Source organism: Carassius auratus, chromosome 20 (genome assembly GCF_003368295.1).
Source record: "Carassius auratus strain Wakin chromosome 20, ASM336829v1, whole genome shotgun sequence".
Lineage (NCBI taxonomy): Eukaryota > Metazoa > Chordata > Actinopteri > Cypriniformes > Cyprinidae > Carassius > Carassius auratus.
The window spans coordinates 1,542,619-1,556,463 of NC_039262.1; the positions used below are offsets into that span (position 1 = coordinate 1,542,619).

Below are 13,845 nucleotides of genomic sequence, written 5' to 3' on the forward strand. Positions count from 1 at the left end.
CAAAAAGGTCTTTTAATAAAAGGATATTGTGTGCTTCACAGACAGTGAGAGCCTGCAGGGTGAACCAGTGCAAACACTCTCATCAATGCTGAGAAACAACCTGCACATCCAGCAGCAAAGTGTTCTTTCTCATTGATGAGATGAATGCCTGCAGTCTCAAGCGGCCTGGTTATGGTCACAGCGGAGTCACTGAAGCGAGAAAACACAGCACTTTTCATCAGAGCATCCACATATTCTTTGACTGAATGTTTTTTTTCTCTTTCCCGAGGATGGCTAAATCAATAAAAAGGGTAAAAACAACAATTCAACATGTTTTCATTTAACATGGCAAAATCAGGATGATGCAGGCACACCAGAAATAAACATGGGCCATTATAAGACTAAATAAGTTTAGCAGTAGTTCACCCGAAAATGAAAATCCGGTCTCACTGTCATGTTGTTTCAAATCTGACTTAATTTTTTTCCATGAAAACTAATTTGGATGCACGTGTGCGCTTCAAGTTGAGACAATAATTGTGACCCTGGACCACAAACCAGTCATAAAATGAAATTAGGATAGGAGAATATTTGGCTGAGATAAAGTTATTTACATACTGATATATTTACAGTATGAAATTTACAAAATATATTCATGGAACATTATCTTTACTTAATATCCTAATGATTTTTGGCATAAATATATCCCAGGGACTTCAGACTGGTTTTGTACTCCAGGGTTACATCTGTGATTGTAAATCCATAGCAAACAAATGACCACACAAAATTGTATTAATGATTAAGAAACAATTGTGGCAATTATGAATATCACACTAGTTGTGCTGTTGGAATTGGTGTGTTGATTTGACACACTGAAGTAACACTGATCTATAGATATTATATGTGATTATCTAATATATATATGATAATATATTAAATCTATGTAAAGAAATCAGTGAATGGAAAACGAGTCTGTAGTAAATTAATTAGTAAAAATGTACAATTAAACTACTTAATGCATTAGTACTGTAAAACCATATGTGTGTGTGTGTGCGCGTGCGTGCATGTATGTATGTATGTATGTACAGTATATATACATATAAACAAAATATATTTACCTTCATCAAATGAAAAAAAAGAAATCAGATTTGACAGCTTAACAAATCTTTAATTTCTTGTGCCTCACAAAAAGCTATCTTATAACTTAATAAGATTTGAAATATATACTGCATGGGCCATTTGAACTAGTTTTATGATACTTTAATTGTGTGTTTTGGCTGTTTGGGAGTATAAATCAGCATGGGCTGATTTATAAAAGTACAGGTGCATCTCCATAAATTAGAATGTCGTGGAAAGGTTCATCTATTTCAGTAATTGGGCCTTCAGCTCATTTGCATTTTTGGTATCTTGTTTCTCATTTTCCTCTTGACAATAGCCCATAGATTCAGGTCTGGTGAGTTTACTGGCCAGTCAAGCACATCAACACCATGGTCATTTAACCAACTTTTGGTGCTTTTGGCAGTGCAGGCAGGTTCCAAATCCTGCTGGAAAATTTAATCAGCATCTTCAAGATAACAGATAACATTGCACCCCAAATCATCAAAGACTGTGGAAAACTTAACACTGGACTTCAAGCAACTTGGACTATGAGCTTCTCTGCTCTTCCTCCAGACTCTAGGACCTTGGTTTCCAAATGAAATACAAAACTTGCTCTCATCTGAAAAGAGGACTTTGTACCACTGAGCAACAGTCCAGTTCTTCTTCTCCTTAGCCCAGGTAAGACACCTCTGACATTGTCTGTGGTTCAGGAGTGGCTTCACAAGAGGAACATGACAACTGTAGCCAAATTCCTTGACACTTCTGTGTGTGGTGGCCTTTGATGCCATGACCCCAGTCTCAGTTCATTCCTTGTGAAGTTCACTCAAATTCTTGAATCGATTTATCTTGACAATCCTCATAAGGCTGCGGTTCTCTCAGTTGGTTGTGCATCTTTTCATTCCACACTTTTTCCTTCCACTCAACTTTCTGATAACATGCTTGGATACAACACTAGTGAACCAAACTAAGAGACAATTTTGAAGGCTCAGGAAACCTTTGCAGGTGTTTTGAGTTGATTAGCTGATTGGCATGTCATCATATTCTAATTTGTTGAGATTTTAGTTTTTTTGTCAATGTGAGCCAAAATCATCACAATTAAAAGAACCAAAGACTTAAAATACTTCAGTCTGTGTGCTTTGAATTTATCTAATTATTGAAATAAATGAAGTTTTCTATGACATTCTAATTTATTGAGATACACCTGTATAAGCTTAAGCTGATTCACAATATCTATATTTAAGTTCAATGGAGGAAAGAAAGTCATATGGGTTTTGCAGAATCTTTTTGGTGAAAAGATTTTTGGGGTGATCTTTTAAATAAGATTTTTGTTTGAGTGTATTAGAATTCTGAAACAGTGCACTGAATGTGTCAGCGAAGTGCCCTTTTTTATAATGAAAGATAACACCTAAACACCTCACTGATAATGTCACACAGCACTGCACTATGCATACAATGTGATGATATGGAGTGGCATTGAAGCTTGTGGAATGAAAGAAGCAACAAAAGTTCATTCAAGAGTCCATGGACCACTCAATGTGCCTTCAGCCGTGCAAGAAAAGCACAGAAGATACCACTATCAGTGTTCTGTTCCCATTCACTCTTAAGAGTGCAAATCACAGGTCCTACTGATCAGTTGAGTCTCATTCTCCCTGCTCTTCTCTATTGATTGTTCCTCTGCTCCAGCTTTGGACTTGTTTGCATCACACACTAGGAAGATGGTATTCTCTGGTCCAATTTTGGCATCAGAGGTATGGCAGATGTTGGATCTCCCGCAGAGGCGGCCCAACTGGTTGACTTCTTGTTTAAAGGACTTGCTGAGGATATAGTAGATGAACGGGTTGTATACAGTGGATGACTTGGCGAACAGACAAGGTAACATGCTGACCTCAGGAGGAATCAAGTCACCAGGCCGGTAGATGGACCACAGGCTGATGATGCCGTACGGCATCCAGCAGCCGACAAACCCAATGCTGATCAACACAGCGATCTGTAAAAGCAAAAAATAGCACGTTCAGATCTTGTTATGTTTGGAGTATGTTCTATACATATGTAAACTTTTTGCATCAGTAGATGTTAATTGATCGAATTGTTTGGACTCTCATTCTGACAGCACCCATTCACTGCAGAGGATACATTGGCAAGTTTTATAATGCTGAATTTCTCCAAATCTGTTCTCATGAAGAAACAAATATTGGCCAAACAATATTTTACTGTAAAAGTACATGAAATACCCAATTAGATCATAGATTAAGGGAACTTACTGTTAATAAATTAACAAGATTTTACTATAGTCTTTCAACATTAGATATATGATAACTTTTGTACAGTGCAGGTTTGTTAGACAATTAGATTAAGAAGCAAGTTAGAGAAGAACACAATGGCCGTCAAAAACAATGTGGTCTATTTTGTGCCATGCAATTTGTGTATATATATATATATATATATATATGTATATATATATTTTGTTTATTCAGTTTTAGGAATTTTAGTACATTAACTCCAAAAGGGTCATATGATGCTTTTTTTAAAGATCATGTAGCAAAATGTGTTGACATGCTTTAATGTTCGAAAAACACATTATTTTTCAAAGACTAATACTAACAATAATAGCCTCTCTCAAATGGATCATTTTCTACAAAGTCTCTCTTTCCAACCATCGCAGTCTGCTCTGATTGGTCAACTGACCTAGTGCACTGTAATTGGCCGAACACAGCAAGCACTCTGCAATGTAATGCAGAGCACACTGAAATGTAATGCCCCTTTCCATAATCGCGAGTTTCATCTTTCAAAATAAATGCACTAATCCCTGAAATACACCTAGTGCGAAACATCTTGTGTGTTCCACAAAACATCAAGGTTTTAAAAATCAAGATTAAATATTCAATATGTATATACGTTTTTTAATATTTAAAGAAGTGTCAAATTGATCCCTGCCCACTGTGACCTAAACATTACTAGTTACTCTGATAATTGCATTATTGCACGTCTTGTATGTGTTATTGATGATAAAGCCTTCAGCTATAGAAAGCCTCTGATTCTCTTGAGTTTCAGATCACGTTCAGGTAAGCACAAAATGTACAGATCTTTTTTCAAAAATGCAGTGTAGCTGGTGCGAATAGTAAATCAGACAGACTCACCACCATGAGCCGCCGCTGCATCTTTATCATGTTGGAGATGTGGTTGCTGTCGTCCATAGACTTGTAGGTAATGTATAGTTTCAGAGCAATAGCAGAGTAGCATGAAATGATGATGATGGCTGGGAGGATGAGGTTCATGAAGAAGATGGTGATGACAAAAGACTGGCTCTGTTCCTTCATGTCTCTCCATGCCAGAGTACAGGACAGGCCAAAGGGCTCCGGGCCATATTTTCCCCAGCCAGTCAAAGGTAAAATAGCCCAGAGCAGTGCATACAGCCATGTGGTCGCCACAAGGATCTTTGCATTCCTTTTGCTGATTTTCTCTTCTATGGAAAAAACAGACAGTAAAGGTTTAAATAAAGGGGATCTGAATACAAAATAAGTTTTTATGTGTTGCTCTTTTATTTTTATTTTATATTTAGCATTTAATTGTTTTCCTGAAAGAATAATTTAAATAATCTAGTCTGGTATGTCAAAGAGATGCGCAATTAATCGGATTTCTAATCACAATTACAACTATGGATGCCACAATTATGTAATCATTCAAAGTCCACTTATGTTATTCTGCATCCTTAAGATGCGTTTTCTTTCTTTCGACATGTTATCTTAAGGGTTTTTCTCATTATTTTAATTTTAATTTTAGTATAACATTGTAATACCATTCATATTTTTACTTTTTTATCATTTAAACAATAACCCAATCCAATGTATAGTTGACATTTGAGGCTTAATACTATAGAAATGTTTTTTCAGTTAGAATGCTTTAAGCTAGTTTATTTTTATATAATAATACGGCATGCAGTTGCATCAAATGATGGTATAAACATAATTTGATGTAAATTTTGATAATCGTTAATAATAATCGCAATTACAATTTCAAGGGAATAATTGACAATTATGATTTTTGTCATAATCGTGCAGCCCTAGTATGACAATTTCTCTGCTTATTTTTGTATCATGACTGTCTTCTAACAGTGGCTGTCAAAATGTGCTTTTTGCTTATGAAGTGCCATACTTTTGCCATAATTTCTAATAACGGAGCAAATGAATGGACCCATGTGGGCTGGCTGTGGCTATATAGCAATATATATAATTGAAATAATTTAACAATAACTGTTTCATTTCATTTCATGTTTTTCCAATAACTTTCATGCTCAAGCGTTATTTTTTTATTTTATCACATCTGGTCAGATAATCCACAACAATAAATTTAATAAAAAAAATTAAAAAAAAAAACAGAGAATATTTGTCTTTCCTTGTTACCTGTACTTTATTTTGTTAGTTTATTTATTTCTGTTGATACTCTAAAACCGTAAAACTTCCGCTGTGACACAATGTAGGTGCTCTTTTCCCAGAAAACAGGGGAATGTGGGAATGTGGGAATCTTTTCCAGATTACAGATGCACACATAAACTGAATCAGACATCTGGAACTAAATGCAAACATGAATAATAGATTTCATGTTTCATTTTATGAAAACTTGAGTAGTGCTTGCTCATGCAGAATTAGCCACTGTGATGCTAAAGTGTTCCGGTTGATTAGGCAATGCTATATAGTTTCTACATTTTTGGTAGGGAATTCCAGGTGTTTTCTAGTATTTTCTTGGTGGTTGTTTAATTTAACGGGCCTACTAAATGAGCTATTCTGGGTTGGTATCTCTTTCAGCTCTTTATTACCATTTGTCAAGTAATAAGAACAAACAAAAAATCTATTTGTTTCCCTCCACAGCAGTTATTCCCATGCCAAGTTTCATTTCTATAATTCAGTGTTTGTCTCCCAGCATGAGACACCAAAAAACTCCATTAAGTTAGCTTTATAGAACTGTCATGTTGGGTTTGTGTGTAAATGACAACTATGTACTGTAAATTATTAGTTGATGACTGACCAGCACCATTCTGTTTGACTGAATTAAGTTTGTAAACTGCTGCTGCCACTTGAAAACTGGAAATTTCCAACCCTCCCTATACTACATGTTTTAATTGGATTACTTATTTATTTATTTATTTATTTATTTTGTAGGAGTAAACATGCATCAGGCAAACGTCTGTACCTCTGAAATGTACATAATTATCATTCTCAACAGAACATTGACATGGTAAGAAAACATAATTCAACTCTCAGGAGCTCTGAGGTTGGACCAATCATTAGAAATCTATGTAGGAGTCAGAATAAAAATAGGTTCATAGATAGAGCCATGGGGAACTCACTGGGTGACTGGAGCGTTAAGGACACAATGAATCGAACAATAGCCATAACTGTCAGGGTCATCATGCTAGCTGCTCCAAAGAAAAATCCCATCAGGCCGTAGTACACACAGGTGACGTCTCCTCCTATCCAATGGTGGTTCCAAGCTGAAGCTATAGCCAGTGGGTACATGGTGACGGCTGCTCCCAGATCTGTCACAGCAAGATTTACACTCAAATACTCAGGGGGCTTCATGTGGTTTGACCGCTTGTATGCCATCACAAGAACCATCAAATTCCCCACAATGGAAAGAATTGCTGCATGTGAAAGACAAAAAGAAGAAATACATACCCAGATGAAAAACGCACCATAATGTACTTAAAGTGTTCTATTTTCACGCACTCATTTTGTACCTAATATACTAAAAATTATACTCTAGTACCTCTTGAGAAAAACTTAAGATCATCTAAGTGTACTGAATTGTGCTATTTTGGGACAACATGAATATGAACTAAAATGTGCTTTTAACATACTATCTCTGTATTTAAAAAATGTATTTATATATATATTGCAATATATATATATATACATGTATTAATAAATTCATGCATTCAGGAATTGAACCCATGACCTTGCAGTTACTATCATGGAGTTGGAGTTACTAGCATCACACGTCCTCACTGATTCCTATTACTGTAATGTAATAAAAATCTAATTTTAATTTCTGACTACATTTAAAAAGATTAACTATTTGTCAATCATAGTAGTATTTTTATGCATATTTAAATATAAATGATAAATAAATTAAAATCTATCACCACATTTTGCAGAACTGAGCTTAAATGTAAAACCCACATCCTGTACAAACTCATGATAAAGTCCTAAGCAAGTTTTAGGTTGGTTTCAGTCCAAACCCCACATACTGTGTGAGTTAACGTGGCTGAATGTTCCTGCATTGTCAAGATTAATCTGTGCTGTGCCAGTGAAATCCTTAACGCTTCATTTTTGACTGCTGGATATATGATTTACATTTAATACAAGCCATCTGTAACTGTACATTTGAAAGCATTACATGTGAATCTATAGGCTCTCCATGCAGCAAAAAACAGATCTGCTCCACCAAAATGAACAACATCTTGCTGTGCAATGAACAAACAGTCCAAGTCTATAGGGAACTGAGCTGCTTCATTCAGCAGAGCCATAAGGGCAACGTGTGTATACAGTAAGTCATATGCCATCAGCTTCACCCAATTATCCTCAGCTTCTAAATACTGTAGGTTCAATGCTCCCTCTGTCAACTGCATCAAGGGTTTATCAAACATCTGCAGTAAAATAATTATATTTAAATTGAATTTTCTATATAAATACTAAACGAGTAACAATGTTCAAAGAATGAAAGAAGTCATAAACACATACTTAAATATCTTAGCACAAAAAAAGTGGCCAACCATTATTGCTCAAAAAAAAAAGAAAGCTAACTGAACACAACATATATAGTGAGCATGTTGTCACAATGGAAACTGCCAGATATAAACAGTAAGACAACTTGACTCTCTCTATATAAATATTAACTGAGTGAATGAAACTAATAATTGACTGTCAATTATACATTTCTTGTTCTTATCAGCAAAGGATGGAAGAGAATGCAAACTTTTTAGCTAAGTCTATTGTTGCGACTAAATTTCTCATAAAAAAAAAATCACTATAAAAGTGGTAACCTGTAAAAAGTGGTAACCCCCCCCCCCCCCCCCAAAAATATATATTTTGTTGGTGTCAATTAATTAATATCCCCGGTTTCCCCTAAAGGAAAGGAAAAGTAACCTGACAAAGCATCGGTCGTTTTTTTCTAGCCTATAAAACACTGTGTTTTCAGAATTACTATCCCTTTTGAGACACTTGATATAAAGTTGAATTAATCCGTTTGGAAACACACAGACTCGCTATTACGCGCCAGAAACGGTAACCAACAAAAGTTGGAGACCCAGTAACGCAATCTTACCGATGAGCAGCAGGAACGCACCAACTCCATAATCCACAGCAGGTGATAGTTTAGAGGAATAAATATCCATGTGGACAAGACTCAGATGTGCTCTTCAGCGGGACGAGATGTTAATTCCCAGAAAGAAACGCGCTCGACATGGATCAGCGCGATGTGGAAGTAAAAGACAATATTTGCGTTGGCTAATTCTACTGGAACAAGAAGCTATAGACGATCTACACTGCTGTCACGTCTCAGAAACATTTGATGTCCAACAGAGATAAAGAACGCGATTAAATGAAGCCCCCACCTCAACATTCCGAGAAAATAAAACAGAAGAACTTGCCACAAGAGGTTACTGGTGCGACCTGGACCCCCGCGTCTGACACAACATCTCCACAAGGGTCCGCTTGACTAAAAGCCTCAAAAGGAGGTACTTCGTGATGACTGGTCCACACAGTCCTGCGTTATAGATAGATACATCTGTAATATACAATATGAATATATACACTAATATACACAGAATTTTATATATATATATATATATATATATATATATATATATATATATATATATATATATATATATATATATATATATATATATATACACACACACACACACACACACACACACATACTGTATATATATGTGTGTGTGTGTGTGTGGGGGGGGGGGGGGTCGGGCTGTAACTACTGTTATTCTGTTTGTTTTGGAGAATCAAAGTCATCTCTCATACAAGTGCATTCCTGTCTGTACAATAGCCATAAATTGCAATCATGCATCCTCACCAAACACACTTGATTACAGAAACAGAAAGCACAGAAAGAAATAAGTAGTTGTTTATTCTTCACATTTAGGCAATTAAATCAAATCAAATAAGCAAGCTTTAGAAAACCTTCAGTTTCCACAGTTCCCGTATCTCAGGGTAACAAAATTACATTAGTAACCGAGTACATTTCAGCACATATGATTTTGTGTGCACTCTAAAAACGGCTGGGTTATTTTTTAACCCAAAATGTTGGGTTGAGTATGTTGGGTCATTTTGTTGGGTTATTTTATTTCTTTTTAAACACTTTTGGGTAGTTTCAATTTACCAGGTGTTGGGTTAACCCTGCTGGGTTGCGTCGCTGGGTTGTTTCAGGCCAGCGCTGGGTTATTTAACGCGCCTTGAAGATGTTTAAATCGCTCCCCAACTGTCATTTTGGAAGAACAACGGGGCAAAGCCACGGCTTTCAACTGTTTTAAGGTAAGTTTATTTAATTTTTTCTTTAATAATTATTATAAATTGGCAGAATTATAACTTTTTTGCGACAACAATACTGTTAAACGTCTACAGGCCAACATTATTTACGTTAAATGATGAACTGTTCACCTCAAACGGGCAACGTTATGCGACTCGAATAATCATGTTAAGATATCTGAGACGACAGAATACAGTTTTATTAAGTTTCAGACAGTGACGGATGGCTGAAATATGCGAATACCTGTGAAAATAGAGGAAAAAGTAGTTTCTGACACTGAAAAGCGAATTTGACATTTAAGTTAGTCAAATGAGTTCAAAAAGTGAATACGACTTTCTGCTCTAATGTAAACGACTACAGTTGTCCATATCGACATGTAAATCATACAAATTACGTACAATATAGTCGGACCGCAGGTCTAAAAGAACCGACGATCCGGTTCAAATAAACCGGTTCAGTAATTCTCGAACAAAGTGATTCCCGGAAGAGAATCGACGTCTCAGGCATTTCAAAGTGACGCACGCACAGCGAGTGATGTAGGCCGCTTTAGTGAGGTGATAAGATGCTTGTGTGGTTTATAAAGTCTTTTTACATGCATATTATAATTCAAAATGTTTTTTTTTTCTGTCAGAAAAGCACATGGATACATTTATGAGAGAAAAACTCTTTGAGTGCAGTCTTATTGAGGCGTCTAACGGTAAGTTCGTGTTTATTATTCATTTTACATAATTGTTTGTCTGTGATAATCAACTAACTTAACGTTAACCCTCACGTAACTTAAACGCACATAGATTTTTATTTCGTGTTATAGTTAAAGCTGCACTTAGTAACTTTGTGTTCAGAATGTACATAATTTATGAGCGTAAACATAAACATCCAGATCGTGTTTTTGACTTGTCCTTATCACTTTGGTAGACCTATAATTGTTTATATATGGACTGTTTTAAAGCTGCGGACTAACCCAGTACCTACGTGACTTGTCTTAGAAATGTCTGTGTGCGCGCATGCAGTGTGATCTCCCTTATATGTGCCAGTGACTGTGTGTGTTTGATATAGCCAGCCCAGCATATTAACATAAAACTGTGATTTATAATGACTGGAACATCCCATTGATTAGACAGTTTGAAAGCACACCTTTCAGCCAATCACTAGAGCAAATTCTGCTTCTGTAGAACTCATAGGTGAATTTAACAAATAATCATGATGGGTAAATTTCATGGTTAACTTCCCACACTTAATTGAACTGAATCACTGTTATTAAAACCATTTTTTATTTATTTTTTACTTCATTTTAAAGGTTGGAACAAACATGGAATTCCTTAACCAAGCAGAGTCCACAAAACCCCATCCAGTTGTCGTGGCGATTTAAAAATGCCAGCAGATCTCTCAGGCATTGATCATAATCAATGGACAGGTAAGGATATTCTGAACTATTTTCAAAAGTAATTGCAAATTGTATATTTAATTGCATTTTTCCACATGTGGACGCATACATCGTGACATAGTCCAAACGCAATTGAAAAGTATTTGCATTTCAGATGCCTTACACAGAAAGCTGTCAATTTGTGTCAACCGTGGGACTATACTATGGTGTGTTTTTTATTGGGATATATTCTGTAGTTTTTACCCCAAATCTCTCACTGTATGCACTCTGATGCACGTCAGCAAAACAACATTGCAGTTCTACTCTTATTTACCTATTTGCATCTTACCCTATATTTTATTCCTCAGGTGAAAAGCATTTGGTTAATGGTGAATATTGACCAATAGTACCATGTGGTTCTAACTGTTAGCAGGAGATAGTAGCTGCATTTGGGGTAAAAATGACAGAATTATTTATTGTGTATGGTGCCAAGAATATAGGGAGATCCGGGTTGCACTGTCTGTTCTTTAACACGCATCTCTCGGAGTGGCAACTGCCTTTATAGTTCCTTAACCTTCATTGTTCAATGCATATTGGCACAATTGTCTTTAAGTGACATCACCTCCCAATACAAATACTCTCCATAGTATGGTCCCACCTCTGGCAAAAATTGACAGTTTTCCATGCGAGGCATTGGAAATTCAGATACTAAAGTAATTGCGATTCCATTTGAGTTTTGGCAGGTAACATGTGCGACACAGTGAAAAAACAGACATGGTAATTAATAACACCTCATGTACTTGTTCTTATGTTGCATCTATGCTAACATTTCTCTCTTATTCCGAGGTCACCGTAGCCACCAGATCCAGTCTGTATCCAGATCATAGGGTCACTGCAGTCACCCAGATCCAGTACGTATCCAGACCAGATGGTGGATCAGCACCTAGAAAGACCTCTACATCCCTCAAAGACAGCGGAGGCCAGGACAACTAGAGCCCAGATACAGATCCCCTGTAAAGACCTTGTCTCAGAGGAGCACCAGGACAAGACCACAGGAAACAGATGATTCTTCTGCACAATCTGACTTTGCTGCAGCCTGGAATTGAACTACTGGTTTCGTCTGGTCACAGGAGAACTGACCCCCAACTGAGCCTGGTTTCTCCCAAGGTTTTTTTCTCCATTCTGTCACCGATGGAGTTTTGGTTCTTTGGTTTTCCTTAGTTGGGGACCATTAAGATCAAGCGATATCATCGACTTGATTGCACAGAGGGACGATACATCACTGAATCAATGACGAACTGACTTTAACTGAAGACTGAGTGTTTACTGTTGTCCCTTTGCATTATTACACACTATTTTCCAATTTAATACTGTAAAGCTGCTATGATGCAGTATTTGTTTAATATGACAGGCTTATTAGTCATAATACATGGAAAATACAGCTGCAAACGGACTTTGCTTTTTCATTTGAAATTTGACAGTCACTGTGCATTCATTAAAACTGAAACAGTAATTTTTGTTCAGTGTTTTTGAAAGTGTTTTTGTTCAAGATTTGCAATTGTGTTTGGATTATGTCACATGTGGAAAACGCAATTGAAAATCTAATTTTCAATTCCTTTTGAAAATTGTCCTTCCGTTGACAGGCTCTATAGCAGAGTACACTGCTCTCAGGTGTAGATATTTGCTTCAGAGCTTAAGTGTTTGACAATAGTTCACCCAAAAAATGAAAATTGTCACTAATTATTCACCCTGGTCTGAAAGCTCTCAAATATCATCAAAAATATCTTAACTTGTGTTCTGAAGATGAACAAAGGTCTTACGGGTTTGTAACGACATGAAGTTGAGTAATAAATGGCAGAATTTTCATTTTTGGGTGAACTATATGTTGAACTACCCTAAGCAGTGCACATCTACCTACATAGGAGTCTTTATATACTTGATATACATTTAAGGACATCTTTAAATGATTTTACATTGACAATTAACATTCTTTAAATTTAAATGTCATTTCACTGTGTATTTAAATAGCTAAACATGTCAAAATGTAATAGTTAAACAGCTAGACACAGGTCATTCAGAAATAATTTTCTTATTTATTGCAACTGTAATTCTGTGATTTTTATTTTAATTATTTATTTTGCATTTGCTGGAAACAAAAAAAATGGAAAATTCCATATTGTTTGTCATTGGTACAAATTTTGTAATGTCAGATGGCATTAAAATTATTTTTTAACAGTCTAAATAACCTGTATTCTTCATTATTTATTAAAAAGTGAAATTAAGAGAATAACCCAGCAAAAATAACCCAGAATCATAAAAATGCAAACCCACAAATGGTAAAAATGACTCTAACTTGGGTTTTCTAAATAACCCAGCATGCTGGGTTAAAATGTGTAAACCAGCATGCTGGGTTGATTTAACCCAGCACGTGTTCTGTCCAATATTTACCCAGTGCTGGGTTGCCAATTGGGTTATTTTTAACCCAGCCATTTTTAGAGTGTGGTTTTCATCTGCAATCTTTTTTTTTAATTCTTTTTTTTTGCTGGCTCTTGTGCAGCAGAGACCTATGGGTGTACTGTGATTAACTAAATACTTTGTTCAAAAAATAAAAATTTCTGAAAAAATACTCAACCTCAGGCCATCCAAGATGTATATGAGATGAGTTTCTATGTTCAGAACAGATTTGGAGAAATTGAACATCACATCACTTGCTTACAAGTGGATCCTCTGCAGTGAATGGATGGCATCTGAATGAAACAGCAATATTATGCAACATTCCGATTATGGATTATGGACTTGTATTTGAACTGGTAGTAATGGTTTGAAAAACATCTTTATGATAAACTGGTTTCTTACAAAAATGC

At 35.9% G+C, this 13,845-nt stretch overlaps 1 protein-coding gene across 1 annotated transcript; it reads right to left on the minus strand.

The window, feature by feature from the left end:
* Positions 1-2,214: 2,214 nt before the first annotated feature.
* On the minus strand, positions 2,215-8,764 carry opn8b (opsin 8, group member b). The gene is made up of 4 exons (XM_026195137.1): positions 8,395-8,764; positions 6,419-6,712; positions 4,212-4,537; positions 2,215-3,061 (listed from the first exon to the last, which is right to left on the minus strand). Exons 1-4 carry the CDS (start codon positions 8,462-8,464, stop codon positions 2,675-2,677), a joined length of 1,077 nt encoding a protein of 358 aa, XP_026050922.1. The 5' UTR covers positions 8,465-8,764; the 3' UTR covers positions 2,215-2,674.
* Positions 8,765-13,845: the final 5,081 nt, after the last annotated feature.

Coding starts and splice junctions, on each gene's coding strand:
- opn8b (XM_026195137.1), bottom strand. CDS start 8,464: ATGGATATTTATTCCTCTAAACTATCACCTGCTGTGGATTATGGAGTT. Junction 6,713..8,394: donor TGCGTTCCTGCTGCTCATCG/GTAAGATTGCGT, acceptor TTTCACATGCAG/CAATTCTTTCCATTGTGGGG. Junction 3,062..4,211: donor TGCAGCGGCGGCTCATGGTG/GTGAGTCTGTCT, acceptor TTGCTTTTACAG/ATCGCTGTGTTGATCAGCAT.